Source organism: Mustela lutreola, chromosome 12 (assembly GCF_030435805.1).
Source record: "Mustela lutreola isolate mMusLut2 chromosome 12, mMusLut2.pri, whole genome shotgun sequence".
In the NCBI taxonomy this organism is placed as follows: Eukaryota; Metazoa; Chordata; class Mammalia; order Carnivora; family Mustelidae; genus Mustela; species Mustela lutreola.
In genome coordinates this window covers 10,461,738-10,475,434 of record NC_081301.1, presented here as the reverse complement: position 1 = coordinate 10,475,434, position 13,697 = coordinate 10,461,738, and the positions used below count along the sequence as shown (strand labels likewise).

Here is a 13,697-nt window from a genome sequence, read left to right as displayed (position 1 = left end):
TTTAAGGGATTTGTCGATGGCTGAGGCTTATTGTGGTTCAAATATTTTAAACTCAAATTAGCATGGGGTGGGAGGTGTTTGTGGCCTAATTTGATCTGACTTGGAGAAGAGAGCCTGGGTTTCTCTGAGCTTTCCAGAGTGGTTCACTGCTCCCCCCACACCCATTTCCAGCCTTGATGCACCCTGGGGTGGGGGGCAGTGGGACTGGGGATAGAGGTGACCTGGGGACCTTGGCCCTCTCCTGGGCTCCTGGTTCTGCCAAGCCTCCTGTGGTCCAGAGAGTTGCTCCCCGAGGCTCCTCCTCTCTCTGAGATGGCATTTCCCTGTCCAGGGCAGTGCAGACCCCCTCCTTCTGCCCATTGCGGTCAGCATCCCTCCCACCTCCTTCCCAGCCTCTCCACCCACCTGCCCCTCCTCTGGGGGAGACCTGAGGGGCTCCCACACTGGAGAAGGCAGGTGAGGAGTCAGAAATGACTTCTGCCAGCATTTTCCCTGCGAGTGTCCCACAGCCTAGCCCTAGACAGGGAGGTGAGGCGAGCCCGTTGTGTAGCACAGTCCCTCGGCAAACAGTGCTGGGTGTGACCCGTGCAGGGGACAATGATGTCAGAAGCTACAGGGACACAGGCACCTCCCTGCTTTTCTGCAGTCAGGTGACAGTGGATCAGCAACCTCTCTGAGCCTCAGCTTTTCATCTGTGAAATGGGGCCGTGAAGACTGAGTGAGATGGGCTACTCTGAAACCCCAGCATGGCGTCTGACGTCATGGCTGTCACCCATCTTGTTCTTAGATCTCCAAATTCATTTTAGTTTTCACAGTTGAAGAGCCCAGAGCTGGCAGTAGCCCCAGCACAGACCCTCAAAGGGATGGGGATGGCGGTACAGCCCCTGAGAGCTCCCTGCCTCGGCTGGTCCCCAGCCCCCTGGGAGGCAGGTGTAGTAGCCCCAGTCCTCGCTCTGCAGACAGAGCAACGGTGATACCCCTAATGACAGTAACAGCCACATAGCGTCTCCCCGGTGCCTTCACTCAGTAACCTGCTTACCCACCCCCCGCAGCCCTCGGAAGGGGGCACCGTTATCACCTGAATTGTACATGGGAGGAAACTGAGGCTCAGAGTGCTTGTGCGCAGCCCCGAGCCAGCGCTTGGCAGATCTGGGGTTTGAACCCAGGCCTCCCTCTGCTCCCCAGTGTCAGTGTCTCCGCTGAGGGAGCCAGAGTGGCAGTCACCCATCTGCCAGGCTGTGCCCCCCACCCCGGGCTGGTGCTCACTTCCCCAGGAGCCAGCACGGGGCTGCAGACGGAACGGGGGCCCGTGCACACAGCGAGAAGAGCAGTTTTCAGAAAGGCGATTGGGATTACCACCCTCGAGCCAGCGTAGTGCGAGCCGGTCGGGGCCCCCAGCTCAGAGCTTCCCAGACCGTTGGCACCAACCTCAGGTCCCGGAATCCTCAGAGAAACCCTGGGGCCGAGATCACTGATGTTCCCCTGATGTCGCGCATGGACTCACTCGGCTACAGGAGCCAGAGCAGAGCTCGCTGAGGGAGGAGTGGAGGAAGCCCTTGGAGGTGGCAGTGGGGAGAGGCCTGGTCTTATGGACCAAGAACTCCCTTCACCTTCTCCTCTTGCCCTCACAGCCCCTGAGTTACGTCATAGTCTGGGCCCTACTGCTCAGGCACTGCGCCTGCCTGAACAGAGGGCGGGGGGGGGCGACGGGACCCCACCTGTGATCCTCACCCCTGTGACCATGCTGGTGTCCCCAAGCCTGCCCACACTGTCCCCCTGCCACGGGGTGCTGTGCTGCCTGCATGGGAGGAACCCGCCCCCTGCCCCAGCCTTGCTGCTCATTCCTCTAATTAGGTCGAATGGGTTGTGACAGGAAATGCAAATCTGGGTCATTGCATATGCAGATGTCGACTGGAGTCTGGAGATGCTGGGATGCCGGCTGGGATGTCCCCTGTCCTCTTGGGGAGTCTCCTGGGGCAGCAGCAGTGGGGTCTATCGGGGAGTCCAGGTCTCAGCTCCCCACGGACCAGCCGTGTGATGGCGCCTCTGTTCCCTTCTCTATGACATGGGATGAAGGAGCCTTGCCTTACCAGGGCGTGAGGCGGTTTCAGTCACAAAACCTGTGGGAGCAGCTGGTGTGGAACTGCCCCGTGGTAGGTGCCCAATGCCCCATGGACGTCCTGGCAGCTTCGAGGGCAAGTGTGACCCCTCCGGGTGTGAGAAAGTTGCCTCCTTCGGAGGTGGTGGGACTTCGGCCGCACTTGGAAGGGCCAGTAGCTGCATCCCAAAGGCCCACGGCACACTGGGCTGCTTGGGGCACATTCCTTTGTGTCATTGGACAAACAGGCCCCGAGCTCTTGCTCTGGGCAGGTCAGACACCTGTGCTCAGGGGACATGGAGGGGACGAAGACAGGGGTGCATTTTTGGAGAGGCCCGTGTTTGGGAGGGCAGAGGCTGAGGTTCCTGGAAGAGAGAAGCCAACGGAGTCAGGAAGCCTAGTCCTGGCTAGTCATGGGATCGTGAAGGAAATGCAGAGGACGAATCAGAGTTGGGAGGTCACCTGGTAGAGCTCAGTGGGAGAGACTGCAGAGTCCCCAGTCCAGGGTCAGATCCCGCCCATGACTCATTGTGAGGTCTGGAGCCGGTCCCTGCCTCCCCACAAGCCTCAGTTTCCTGAAGTATGGGGATAATAGTGATGGCTACTTACGGGGTCATGGGCAGTGTTCTGCACAGTGCATGGCACACAGTAAGTGCTCAATAAATGCTCACTCTTCTTAAATGGGCGCTTAGTGTACAGGTGGGTTAATTGCTCTTATTTAGGAACTTAGCTGACAGATGCTAGCGAGTGCTGGATAAGAATGTGGTCTTTCTCCTCCACCAGCCCCCCTCCCCCACTGCTCAGCCCCCAGTAGGGAGCGGCTTCAAATCCTTCACCAGGGGAGGTAATTAGGCCTCAAGACTTCAGAGTCAAAGTTGGCCCAACACTTACCTTGCTAAGGGAAGGAGACAGTGGGCTTCGAGGCTCAGACTTCCATCATTCACTTCTAGCAGGGGGCAGTGGGGGGATGTTCCTTGGCACAGAGCTGGGTCTGAGCAGGTTCAGAAAGGCCAAGAGTGGGAGTGAGGAGTAACTGCTCAGGGGCCTTCTCTCCTGCTCCAGCCCCGGCTGGTTGGTCATAAGGACCACTGAACACCTACTGTGTGTGTATGTGTGTGTGGTCGGGGTGGGGGGGCGCTCAGCGATCTCACGTGGTCCTTACAGCGACCCTGTGAGACAGACATGCTTCCACACTTCTGCCTTGCAGACAGGAAACTGAGGCAGAGTGGGATGGCTTGGGTCACTGCCCAAGATCACCAGCCAGGGACCCAGGAAATACGCATAAGGAAATATACATAAGGATGTTTATTGCACCATTATTTATAGTGACCACAGACTGGAAACAAGCTTACCGGAGAGCATATAGAGTATTGTACAGTTATTTAAATCCCCGTCATTGGACAATATCCATCAGTTACTGAGAGAGGGAAAAGCCGATCTTAGAGTAACGTGTTCTCATGATTCTGGGTGTTTAAAAAGTGCGCTATCTTGGGGCACCTGGGTGGCTCAGTGGGTTAAAGCCTCTGCTTTTGGCTCAGGTCATGATCTCAGGGTCCTGAGATCGAGTTCCGCATCAGGCTCTCTGCTCAGCAGGGAGCCCGCTTCCTCCTCTCTCTCTGCCTGCCTCTCTGCCTACTTGTGATCTCTGTCAAATAATTAAATCTTTAAAAAAAACCCTGAACATTGGTGTAGTAAAGACAAAGAAGGAAAAATGGAAGTTGATTAAGAACAGACGTCCTGAGCAGGATGCCAGTCACACAGGGCTCCCCAGGCTCCTGCCAGGGCTTCTTTGTCTAAGAGGTTGGGATTCGGGTTAAGGAGAGTTCTAGAACGCAGCCCAATAAAATACCCGGTCTTCCACCCCCGTGGGTGTTTCCAGCCCCAGTCTGGAAAAGGCCTTTTCAGATCAGAAAATGCAAACCTGGTCCTTCCTGCCTCGGTGGGGCTCTCGGTGTTTCTCATCCCCCCCACACCCCCAAATGAACTCCGCAGATGTTTCTGTAGCCCTTCTACATGCGAGACCCTGTCCTCGCACTGCTCCCAGCCCAGAGGGTCCCCAGCGGCAGTGACCTCCGCCCCAGAGTAGGGAGTGGGGGCTGTAGCGGGAAGCGGGGGCAGAACCGAGCCGCGGCCCCTCCCTCCCCACCGCCAGGGTTCCAGGGCCTGAGTTTGTCCCCCTTTCTCTCCTTCTTCCCAGAGCATGTCCCACGTGTGGTGTGGGAATGGGGAGGGGGTCCCTCGCCCAGCATCTCGATCCCAGGGCAGGTCCGACTGCTCCGTGGTCGGTCTCAGCCCGGGCCCCTGGCAGGTTGGCACGAAGCGTCCGGATTCTTCCTGTCGCCGTAAAGGGGGTTGTTTCTCCATACAAGGGCTCAGAACGGTAAAGCTGCCGACGGAAGCCGGTTTTCTCAAGGCGAGACGGGAGCAGGCAGCCCAGGAGGGGGAAGTTGCCACATCTGACAGTGACTTGCAGGCGCAGGGTCGGGGACTACACGTGGAAGGCCATGGGGCCAGGGAGACCCAGCAGGGCCTCCCCCTCGCTGTGTGACCTTGACAGATCATTTCCTTCACCCCTTAATTGCCCCTGTTCTGCTTGCTGGCTCCGACCCGGGCACCAGGGATTCAGGAGTGAACAAGGTGGGCAAGGCCCTGGCCCCAGGGGCTCACCTTTCTGGGAGCAGGAGATGGGAACACGCAGTCTAATGAACGATCAGGTAATGAGGGCTGGTGGACACCCGCAGCCTCAGGGTCTTGTCTGCAGAGTGGGGGTGTCATGGCGTGGACAGCCCCCGGGGGGGGCGATAAAGTCTCTGGCAGCGACACTGGCAGTCACAGTCCTTCCTTCACCTTGGAGGAGCTAGGGGAGTCGCCGGGTTCTGTAGGGGGGCCCGCTGCCAAGGTCCCGGCCCCTCACTGCAGCCTGGTGGCCGCTGATGGCCTCTGTCTCTCCTCCAGAGGCACCCAAACACCCTGTCTTTTCGCTGCTCGCTGGCCGACTTCCAGATTGAGAAGAAGATAGGCCGAGGACAGTTCAGTGAGGTGTACAAGGCCACCTGCCTGCTGGACAGGAAGACGGTGGCTCTGAAGAAGGTGCAGGTGAGCCATCTCCCTCGTGGGGTCAAAGCCCGGTCACAGGAGCCAGCTTCTGTGTCTAAACTTTTTGGCCCTGGGCCAGTTGCTGCCCCTTCCTTCTCGCCCCCTTCCCCTGCAATCAGGACCCTACTCTGTGGGCCATGGGAAGGATTAGGTGGGCTACTGCTGCTGAAAGCTCCTTGCAAGCCATAAAGGAAAAGGGAAATGAGCATACATTGAGCGCCACTGTATAATGGGCCATGACTTGAGAACGGCCTGCCAGGTCACCCCATTTTTCAGATCAGGAAAGCTGCAGAGGCCTGAGTATCGATCTCACCGGGCCCACAGAGCGAGCTGATGGGGAGCTCAGACTCCGACCCGCACCTGCTCACCCTAAACCCCACACTTGCTGCTCGCCTCTGGGCTTGAGAGCCTTTTCTGGCTTCCGTAGGAACGGGGCTTGAGCACGTGAAGCCAGGAGGCATCTCACTGAGGGCCACTGGGTTTGGCCCCAGAAGGAGCTTTAAACCTTCCCGCAGAGCTTCCCTGACACCTCAGTTTGCTCATTTGTCCTTTAAGAATAGGATTAACAGCCTGGGCCACAAAGGAGGCCCGGGAGAGAGAAGGTGACTCAGATGACTCAGATGACTCAGACGCTGCCCCGCTGCCCCGGGTGGGGAGCCTGGCGGCAGACCCACGGGGTGGTTTTCTTGCTGGTCTGCAGACTGCCAACCACATGGGGCTCCAGGCCACTGGAGGCGAGACGGGCCCCTCTGCTGGGAAAAGACCCGTTGGTCTTCCTAGGAGGGGCTCGTCTGGCTCTTTGTCCTGCTTTTTTGTGCCAAGATGGGTTTTGGGAGTTCCAGTCCTCGTGGCTCCCAGTGGGGGCTCTGGGAGCTGGGTGTTAACCAGTCTTTCTCTTTTTCCTCTGGCTCAAGATATTCGAGATGATGGACGCCAAAGCCAGGCAGGACTGTGTCAAGGAGATTGGCCTCCTGAAGGTAAGCACCCTGGGGTGAGCAGGAGACCCTCACTTCCTTGTGGTGGCCTGGTCCCCGGACTGGGCCACCTCATGGCCACCACAGCCCAGGGCCTCTTAGGTTCCGAGACAACAGCCTTTTCAGCCCAGGTGGCTTTGTCATGGCTGGGTGAGTGGAGGCCCCACCTCACCTCTCTGCCCAGCCCTCGTGGTGCCTCCGACTCACTGTCCTCGCCCATGTTGGTTGTGCTTATGGACGGCAGCGCACGTTACCGAAGGCCTTCCCCCTCGGGGCACCGAGGCACTGCCACCCAGCAGAAACTCCCCCGGGGACTCAGTGAGGCTGGCCTGGAATGGTGGAGAGGCCGCAAAACCAGATATGTGGCCCAGGGTTCCTGGTGCCTGAGGGACCTGGGTTGTCACCTTGCTGGGCTCTTCCCAGACCTCCCCAAAGAGGAGGCAGGGTGTCCACGTGGGAGTGGCTTGCAGGAAGGACACACGTGCCAGGGCACCTTGGGGTGGGGGATGGTGATCTTTCCTTCCCTCCCCCGCTGGCTTCCTCACTGGTCTCCCCAGCATCAGAGACAGCAGAACTTTCTGGACTAGACTCAGCCCCTGCCTAGGGCTGCTCCCTCCTGGAGATCCCTCCCTGTTCCCAAGGCTTAGGCATCTACCTGGGGTCTCAGAGGTGATGGTGGAGGAGGAATGGGATGGGTTTCAGAGGCCCAGGAGCCCGAGTTCAAATTCTGATGTCTTCATTTACAAGCCCTGTGACCCTAAGCAAGTGACGGAGCCTCCGGGAGTGTCCATTTGCCCGTCTGCTCAGCGGTGAGAGTATCTGCCGTGCGGAATACGGGCAGTTAGAGAAGATTAAATAGTGTCTGCAGAGGGCCCAGCGCAGTGGAGCACCCAGCAGGCGCGCACTTGGCGTTGGCCCTTTCTGCGCGGCGGAGGGCTGGGCCACAGACACGGACACCCTCCCGCGGGGTCTAGACAACCCATTTGCACTAGTGGGTCTGCCCTGGGCTCTCAGGCCCCATCCCTTCCCTCAGCGACTCCCAAGCAGTGGGGAGCAGCCCAGCAGCCCAGCCGCGTGACTATGGGGGTGAGGCTGGCTACCCTTGGGCCCAGGGAGTGCAGGAGAAGCCCTGCAGAGCTCAGGGCCCCGTCCCAGAATCTGGAAGCCGACAGGAGCCTGCTGCCAGGGTCCTGGCCATGAGCAACTGGTGGGACCAGGCTGTGGTGGCCTTGGATGCCACATCCAAGAGGTGGGACTCGAATGTGGGAACAACAGCAGAGCCCCTGAAGAGGCTGCGAACAGCAGTTATGGGGCCCCCTGGGACTCACGAGCCCTCCCTGGGAGGGGACCCCGGCCACGAGGGGTCACGGGGAGGCTTATCAGGAGGCGTCGTCAACTCCGGCTATCCCAGGTCCAAAAAGTCCCTTCAAATAACGTGGTTTAAATTTTACGTGACAGTCAACTTTGGGCCCCGGGTGTGATCTCAGGACTCTGATTCCCCAGCGCTGGGGACTGGCTGTCCCGGTCACCCATACTCTCTCCCTTCTTGTGGCCAAGAACGCACGTGTGCCATTCACAGCAAGGAAGGATCTGCGTGTGCGCACACAGTCCCCGGTCCCCGGTCTCCAGTGAAGGGAGCCAGGCTTGGTGTGACCTGGAAGGCTCTGTCCCTTCTTGGGCTGCCGTGTGGTCACACGCCACTGACCATGGCTCGAGAGGTCGGCACGCCCCTCCATCGCTAGCTGTGTGGCTGCTATTGATGCTCAGGGCCTCCACTTCCTCATCCGTAGAAAGGGGGCAATGATACCCATCCTGTCTTCCGCTGTCGGGGTTTGTGAGAAGCTGGGCTGGAAGAGCTCGGTGTTGCGTCTGGCGTGTGGCAGGAGCTTGGTCACAGGCAGCCCAGGTCCTCTCAGTTACAACTGAGCTGCTCGACGCCAGCGCTTTCCCGGCTCCCCAGCCTGCCCACGGGAAGTCAACAGGACGTTCCCCGGGTACAAGGTGTTTCCTGCAAAACAAAGGGAAACACAGTTCTCAGAGGGGCTGTGAGGCGACACTGTTTGCTTCATTCATGCCAGGACCAAACCCCAAAACCTCCCAGTGCAGAGGCTGGCAGACGTGGGGCAGGGCGGTAGGCCCTGTTGGAAGACGAGCACAGATCATGCGTCACACAGAGGGTTGTGGCAGCCCCGAGTGTTGGACACAGGGATGCAGCCAGGAGGGGAGACACATTCTAGACAGCCCACTGTAGCACGTCCCAGAGGGGCCTCAGGTGGGACAGAGATTCGAAAAGGAAAGCTGCTCCCGTTATTGTCACCTCTGCCTTCCTGCCCTCCCTCTCCACCACCACCACGACCCCCCGGCCAGCATCCAGCCTTCGGCAGCTGCCACCACCGCCAGGCCTGGCCCAGGGCCTCAGGGGCAGCTCCATCTTGTGGAGCTGCAGGTTGTGAGGAAAGGGATGGGTGTGGATCGTGGCAACACAGGGGAGCGAGAGGGTGGCCGATGCTGCCGGAGAAACTGCACTGGAGATGGATCTAGAACCCAGATACCTGAAGCCAGAGCGGCTACCCCTCCCCCACCCACAAACCCCAGAACCCAAGCCATCCGCACCTTTGGAGCACTTATATTTTGGCCCAAGCCTGTCCACTTTAAGACACACCTGAGGGGCCTCAGTGAAGCGTCTGACTGTTGGTTTCAGCTCAGGTGGAGATCTCAGGATTGGGAGATTGACCCCTGCATCAGGCTCTGTACTTAGTGTGGAGCCTGCTAGAGAGTCTCTCTCCCTCTGTCCTTCCTGCTTGTGTGTGTGCGTACACGCGCTGTCTCTCACTCAAACAAATCTTTATACACTGGGGCTCACCAACGGACTACAGACTGAGAAGGGGGCTCTGGGTGGACAGTGGTCTGTGGTGACCAGACCAGGCTCTGGGCCCACCTTGGTCCCAGAATCAACCCCTCCCCTCCGGCTTCAGGGATTTCCCCCAGCTGACCTCTGGGGTCCCTTTTTGCCCCAGTCTGTCCCTTGTGCCCAGCTGGGTATATGAGGAAGGCTTTGCCTTACCTCTCCTCCTCAGCATTGCCGTACGAGCAGGGAGAGAGGCCTCCCCATCTTTTTCCCAGGAGCCCACACCTGGAGGGAACAGCCCCTTTGACTGAAGCTTTAATTCCCACCCAAACCCCCTCCAGTTTTTCTAAGTCATCTGCAGAACAGTGATGCCCGACCTGCTGATGACCTTGGAGGGTCTCTGGGATTCCTCCCGGAGAAGGGTGTGCGGTGTCCCAGGGAAGTCATGAGGTGAGGCCCAGGAGGGGTCAGTGACAGAGCGGGGGTGGGGGTGGGGGGAATAGTGTTCACCACAACAACAACAGCAAAGCGACCAACTTTGCGAAGTGCCACATTCCATTCACTTTGATATTTTGTTGTAAATGAAAAATATATCTGGAATGCGATGTGTTCTGAGGGCAGCTGGTGTGATGGGCAGTGTTAGCTCCGGGGAGACCTCAAGACAACATCTGGGTAAGATGATTTTTTGACAAAGGCACCAAAGCAACTCAGCGGACAAAAGAAAGTCTTGGAATCCCCGGTGCTGGGAAAACTGAACATCCAGAAGGACAGAAGTGAGCCTGGACCCCTACCTCACATCGTACATAAAAATGTATTTGAAATGCATCAAAAACCCAAATGTAGAAGCTGGAACTAGAATTAGAATGTTTGCAGGGCAGCCCAGCAGGACAGCCGATCGAGATGGGCAGGAGCTGGCTACGGGGGCGGGAGGAGCCAGTGCGCCCACACCCGGGTCAGGGGCTGACCCAGAGCAGGGGCCTGAGGACTCCAGCAGGCAGAGTAGAGCTCAAGGAGCCACATGGCCTGCGACAGAGGCCATCTGACTGAGGTGTGCCCGCCATCCGGAGCGGGCTTGAATAAGTGGGGGGGAAGAATAGGTAGGGAACAGCATAGCCACATAATCTCTCCCAACGTCCCCCTCATTTTAGAATCCAAAGGCGGGCATAGGTCCGCACAGCATAAACACACGTCCCCCTCACTGCAACTTCCAGGCCTCTAGAAAATGTGTGCTAAGGTGGCCTCTGCTTGTCAGCTGATGAGTGCCCCCGTGGACTTGGCCGACCCGGCTCTGGCAGAATGTTCGAGTCCCCTCTGTTTTCCCAGACCCTGGAATCGTTTTGGTGGAAACCGTCAGCTTACATTATAAGCAGTTGCCAGGGTCTGTCCCCTCTCGGCCAGGCGGGGACTGGCTTCCAGCCAGTGGGGTGCTGTCCCATCTGGCAAACACGCGCGCACCATGGTGGTTGGGCCAGAGGCCGGGCTTCGGCGCAGAGCTAAGCACTCAGGGCAGCTTTCAGGCCAGAAATGGTTGGGGTTTTTCCAGATTTCACAAGGGTGTGTCAAGTGGAGGGTGAGAAGGAGGAAGGGAGATGGACGCCCTGGGGAGCGCCAGCTGCACGCCTGCTGAGCCCAGCGCTAGAGCAGGGGGAAGAGGGTCGGGGCCCTAACCTTGAAGGTCGTGGGGGGCGAGGAGGAAGAGATGCAGGACCCTGTCCAGGAGTGTCCATGGCGTCTCAGCACAGGAGTCTCCAAGTTAAACATTGCAGGGGTCTCAGCCCATCCAGTCCTTACCACTGCCCTTCAGCACATTGTGCCCATCATACAGATGAGGACACTGAGACTCAAGAGATGCAGAAGGGCTTTCCCAGGGTGGCCCAGATCTCCCTGACTCCCAGGCGACACTGTTCTCTGCAGCAAAGCCAGGGCTGGCTAACAAGGGGCAGGCGGGGGGCTGAACTGGCCCTCACTGGTTCTGCCTCCCCATCTTTCTCTCTTTGGACAGCAACTGAACCATCCCAACATCATCAAGTACTTGGACTCGTTTATTGAGGACAATGAGCTGAACATTGTACTAGAGCTGGCCGACGCGGGGGACCTCTCGCAGATGATCAAGGTAAGTGTGCCTGGCAGGCCGGCCAGCTGTGGGCTGGGTGTGCAAGGACCCACGGAGCCCAGGGTCAGGCAGCCACCCAGCCTGGCGAGTGCCCCCTTGAGCTCCAGCCCCAAGGACAGAAAGCAGTTCTCTGGTGTCCCACAGCCTGTCACTTCTGCCTCATAGAAGGAACGGGGCCAGAACCCTGTGTTAGGACAGAAGCCCAGCTCACAGAATCTGGGGAAGTGTGTTGTGCATCCAACCTCCCAAAGCAAAAACTGAGCCCAGAAATGCTATGAGACTCACCCAAGGATGCCCAGTCACGTGGGGGACAGAGCCATGTCTGTGTGGCCCAGCTCTGTTTCCCAGCCTGTGACCCTCTCCAGACACCAGCAGCTGAGTGATTACCCTGGGGCCCCTCCAGCGCTTGAGGGACACCCTCATTCCCCTGTCATGGCCAAGGCCAGGGGTCTCCGAGAGGCTGAGTGACTTGCCGGGTCTGGCTATTATTGCTCTGCCTCCCACGGCAGCCCCCGCAGTGCTCTGACCCCAGCGCCCCTCCTCCTGGGGCCCAGGACCAGGCCCACTGTGAGTCTGGACTTGGGAACCATCCCAGTCCCATCGACGGAGCACCCAATCTGAGCCACAGCCATGCCGAGCACACATTTCACTCACCGAGTGCACACTGCCCTAGATAGCCAAGCTCAGAAAGGTTTAGCTCCCTGCCTGAGGCTGCACAGCCTCGGTGTGGGCCCCCAAGCTCAAGAGCCTGCTCCCTGCTGGCTTGGCCAGCCTGCATGCCGGCGCTGCGGGCCCCCCATCAGCCTCCCCGCTGCTCCCGAGCACAGCCAGCGACGCCGGCGCCCCCACCTCGCTCCCAGCAACACTTGCAAACGGGGCCAGACGTGGATTCTCCGTCTTTCCCACCAGGCGCAGGGGATTCTGAGCAATTGCTCCGCGCTTGCTCTTCTGAAATTTGGCTCCTAGGAATTGGGGCGTCATTGGGAAGCGGCATTACTTGAGCTGTTATCACCTGCTTTTATATTTTCGTTGACATATTAATGTGTTTGCAGGGATGTTAATCTCCGCACGGATCCCTGGTGGGAACAGACGTGCTCTATCATGTCTCAGTTCCTCCCCCGCCACTGCCATTCTCCTTCATGTCGTTCTCCTGCCGAACACGCATGCACCCTGCGCACGCTGTGTGCCAGCCCCCGTGCTGAGACCGCGGTGTGGGTGCTACCCGCAGGGGGCTCGCCTTCTAACAGAAGGGCAGACCCATAGATGGACAGTCACCAGCTGGTGTGAGTGAGCCAAGTTCAGGGCCTTATGGGAGCCCAGGAAGGCTTCCTGGAGGAGGTGACACCTGACCTGAGACCTGCAAGAAGAGCAGTGGTCTAGTGGCAGAACAGCTTGTGCAAGAGCCCAGGGGCATGAACAGTCCAGAGTCCACAAAGCTCTGGATGAAGTAGAGGCAGGAGTTGAGAGGGAGGCGAGGTAGTCAAGCCACCCAGGGCCTCACCGTCCAGCCCCAGGATTCGAGACCTTGCCTCAAGGTCAGCAGGGAGCTTCCTAGGACTCACAGTGGGGAGTAGACATGGTCATCGTTGTGTTCTAGAAGAAAGGCTAGATGTTCAGCAGAGGAGGGATGGGGGGTGGGGACGGAGGTAGTGGACAGGGGATGGAGAGGAGACAGAGGAAGGGCCCTGGAGTGCGGCCCATGGCGACGCTGCCCCCACTAAGGCGCCCACAGACCCCGGACTCCTTGCAGCCTCTCAGTCCACAGGGTGGGGACTGGGGTCAAACGGTGGGGGGGTAGGAGTGACAGCAAATCAATCCCCTTGCCCATAAAGCTCTGCTTCCCTCTCTGTCCTGGGGTTGTGCTGGAGACATTCTGGGGACTATGGGAGCCAGCGGGGCTGAGTGTAGGCTCCTTCCGGGGAAAAGAGAGGAGGGAGACATGTGGGTGTCCCACACCTTGCAGTGCCCCCTCGCCAGCTTTGCTCCCCTTCTGTGCACTTCTCTGGCCTCCTTGGCCCAAGGTTCAAGTCAGCTGCTCCCCCATGGGGCTTCTGGGGCAGCATTCTGGCTTCTTGGCCCCATCTCAGGAGCCCTCTTTTCCTGGCACGGGGCCTCCTAGCTCACGGTCATGGGGCCCCTTCCTGCCTCCTGCCTCCTCCTCCCTCTGCTGCAGCTCCAGGGCCCTTACCTGTAGGGCCTGGCTGGGTGCTGCCCCCAGCAAGCGGGAGAGCAGGGCCGGGCAGGAGAGAGACCCTCGGTCTGGAGTCAGACACAGCTGCTCAAACCTCCTCCCTTGGGCTGGTCCCTATGCCTCAGTCTCCCCATCTGTAATATACCCAGTGCAATGCCTGGGGCTTGGGAGGAGCTCCATTTCCCTGGCCTTTCTAACTCTCTGGCTGCCTCTGGGCTTGAGGGGGAAATCAGGCCGTGCGAGGGCTGTGGACTGCCACCGCACCACGGTCGCCCCGCTGGGCTTGCCGGGAGGCTGCTGACCAGGAGACCCTGCGTCCCAGGGGCTCTGCTGCCTCAGGCCGAGCAGTGCCACCACTGCCACGGTGCCAGCGTTAT

The 13,697-nt window shown here is 59.1% G+C and overlaps 1 protein-coding gene across 2 annotated transcripts in view; it reads left to right on the top strand.

The window, feature by feature from the left end:
- Positions 1 to 13,697, top strand: part of NEK6 (NIMA related kinase 6) — an 81,454-nt gene that overhangs the window by 42,510 nt on the left and 25,247 nt on the right. For both annotated transcript variants that reach the window (XM_059143012.1, XM_059143011.1), the window contains exons 3-5: positions 5,054 to 5,194; positions 6,109 to 6,171; positions 11,019 to 11,129. In XM_059143012.1, coding sequence (XP_058998995.1) covers positions 5,054 to 5,194; positions 6,109 to 6,171; positions 11,019 to 11,129 — 315 coding nt within the window. The remainder of the gene's footprint in view (positions 1 to 5,053; positions 5,195 to 6,108; positions 6,172 to 11,018; positions 11,130 to 13,697) is intronic.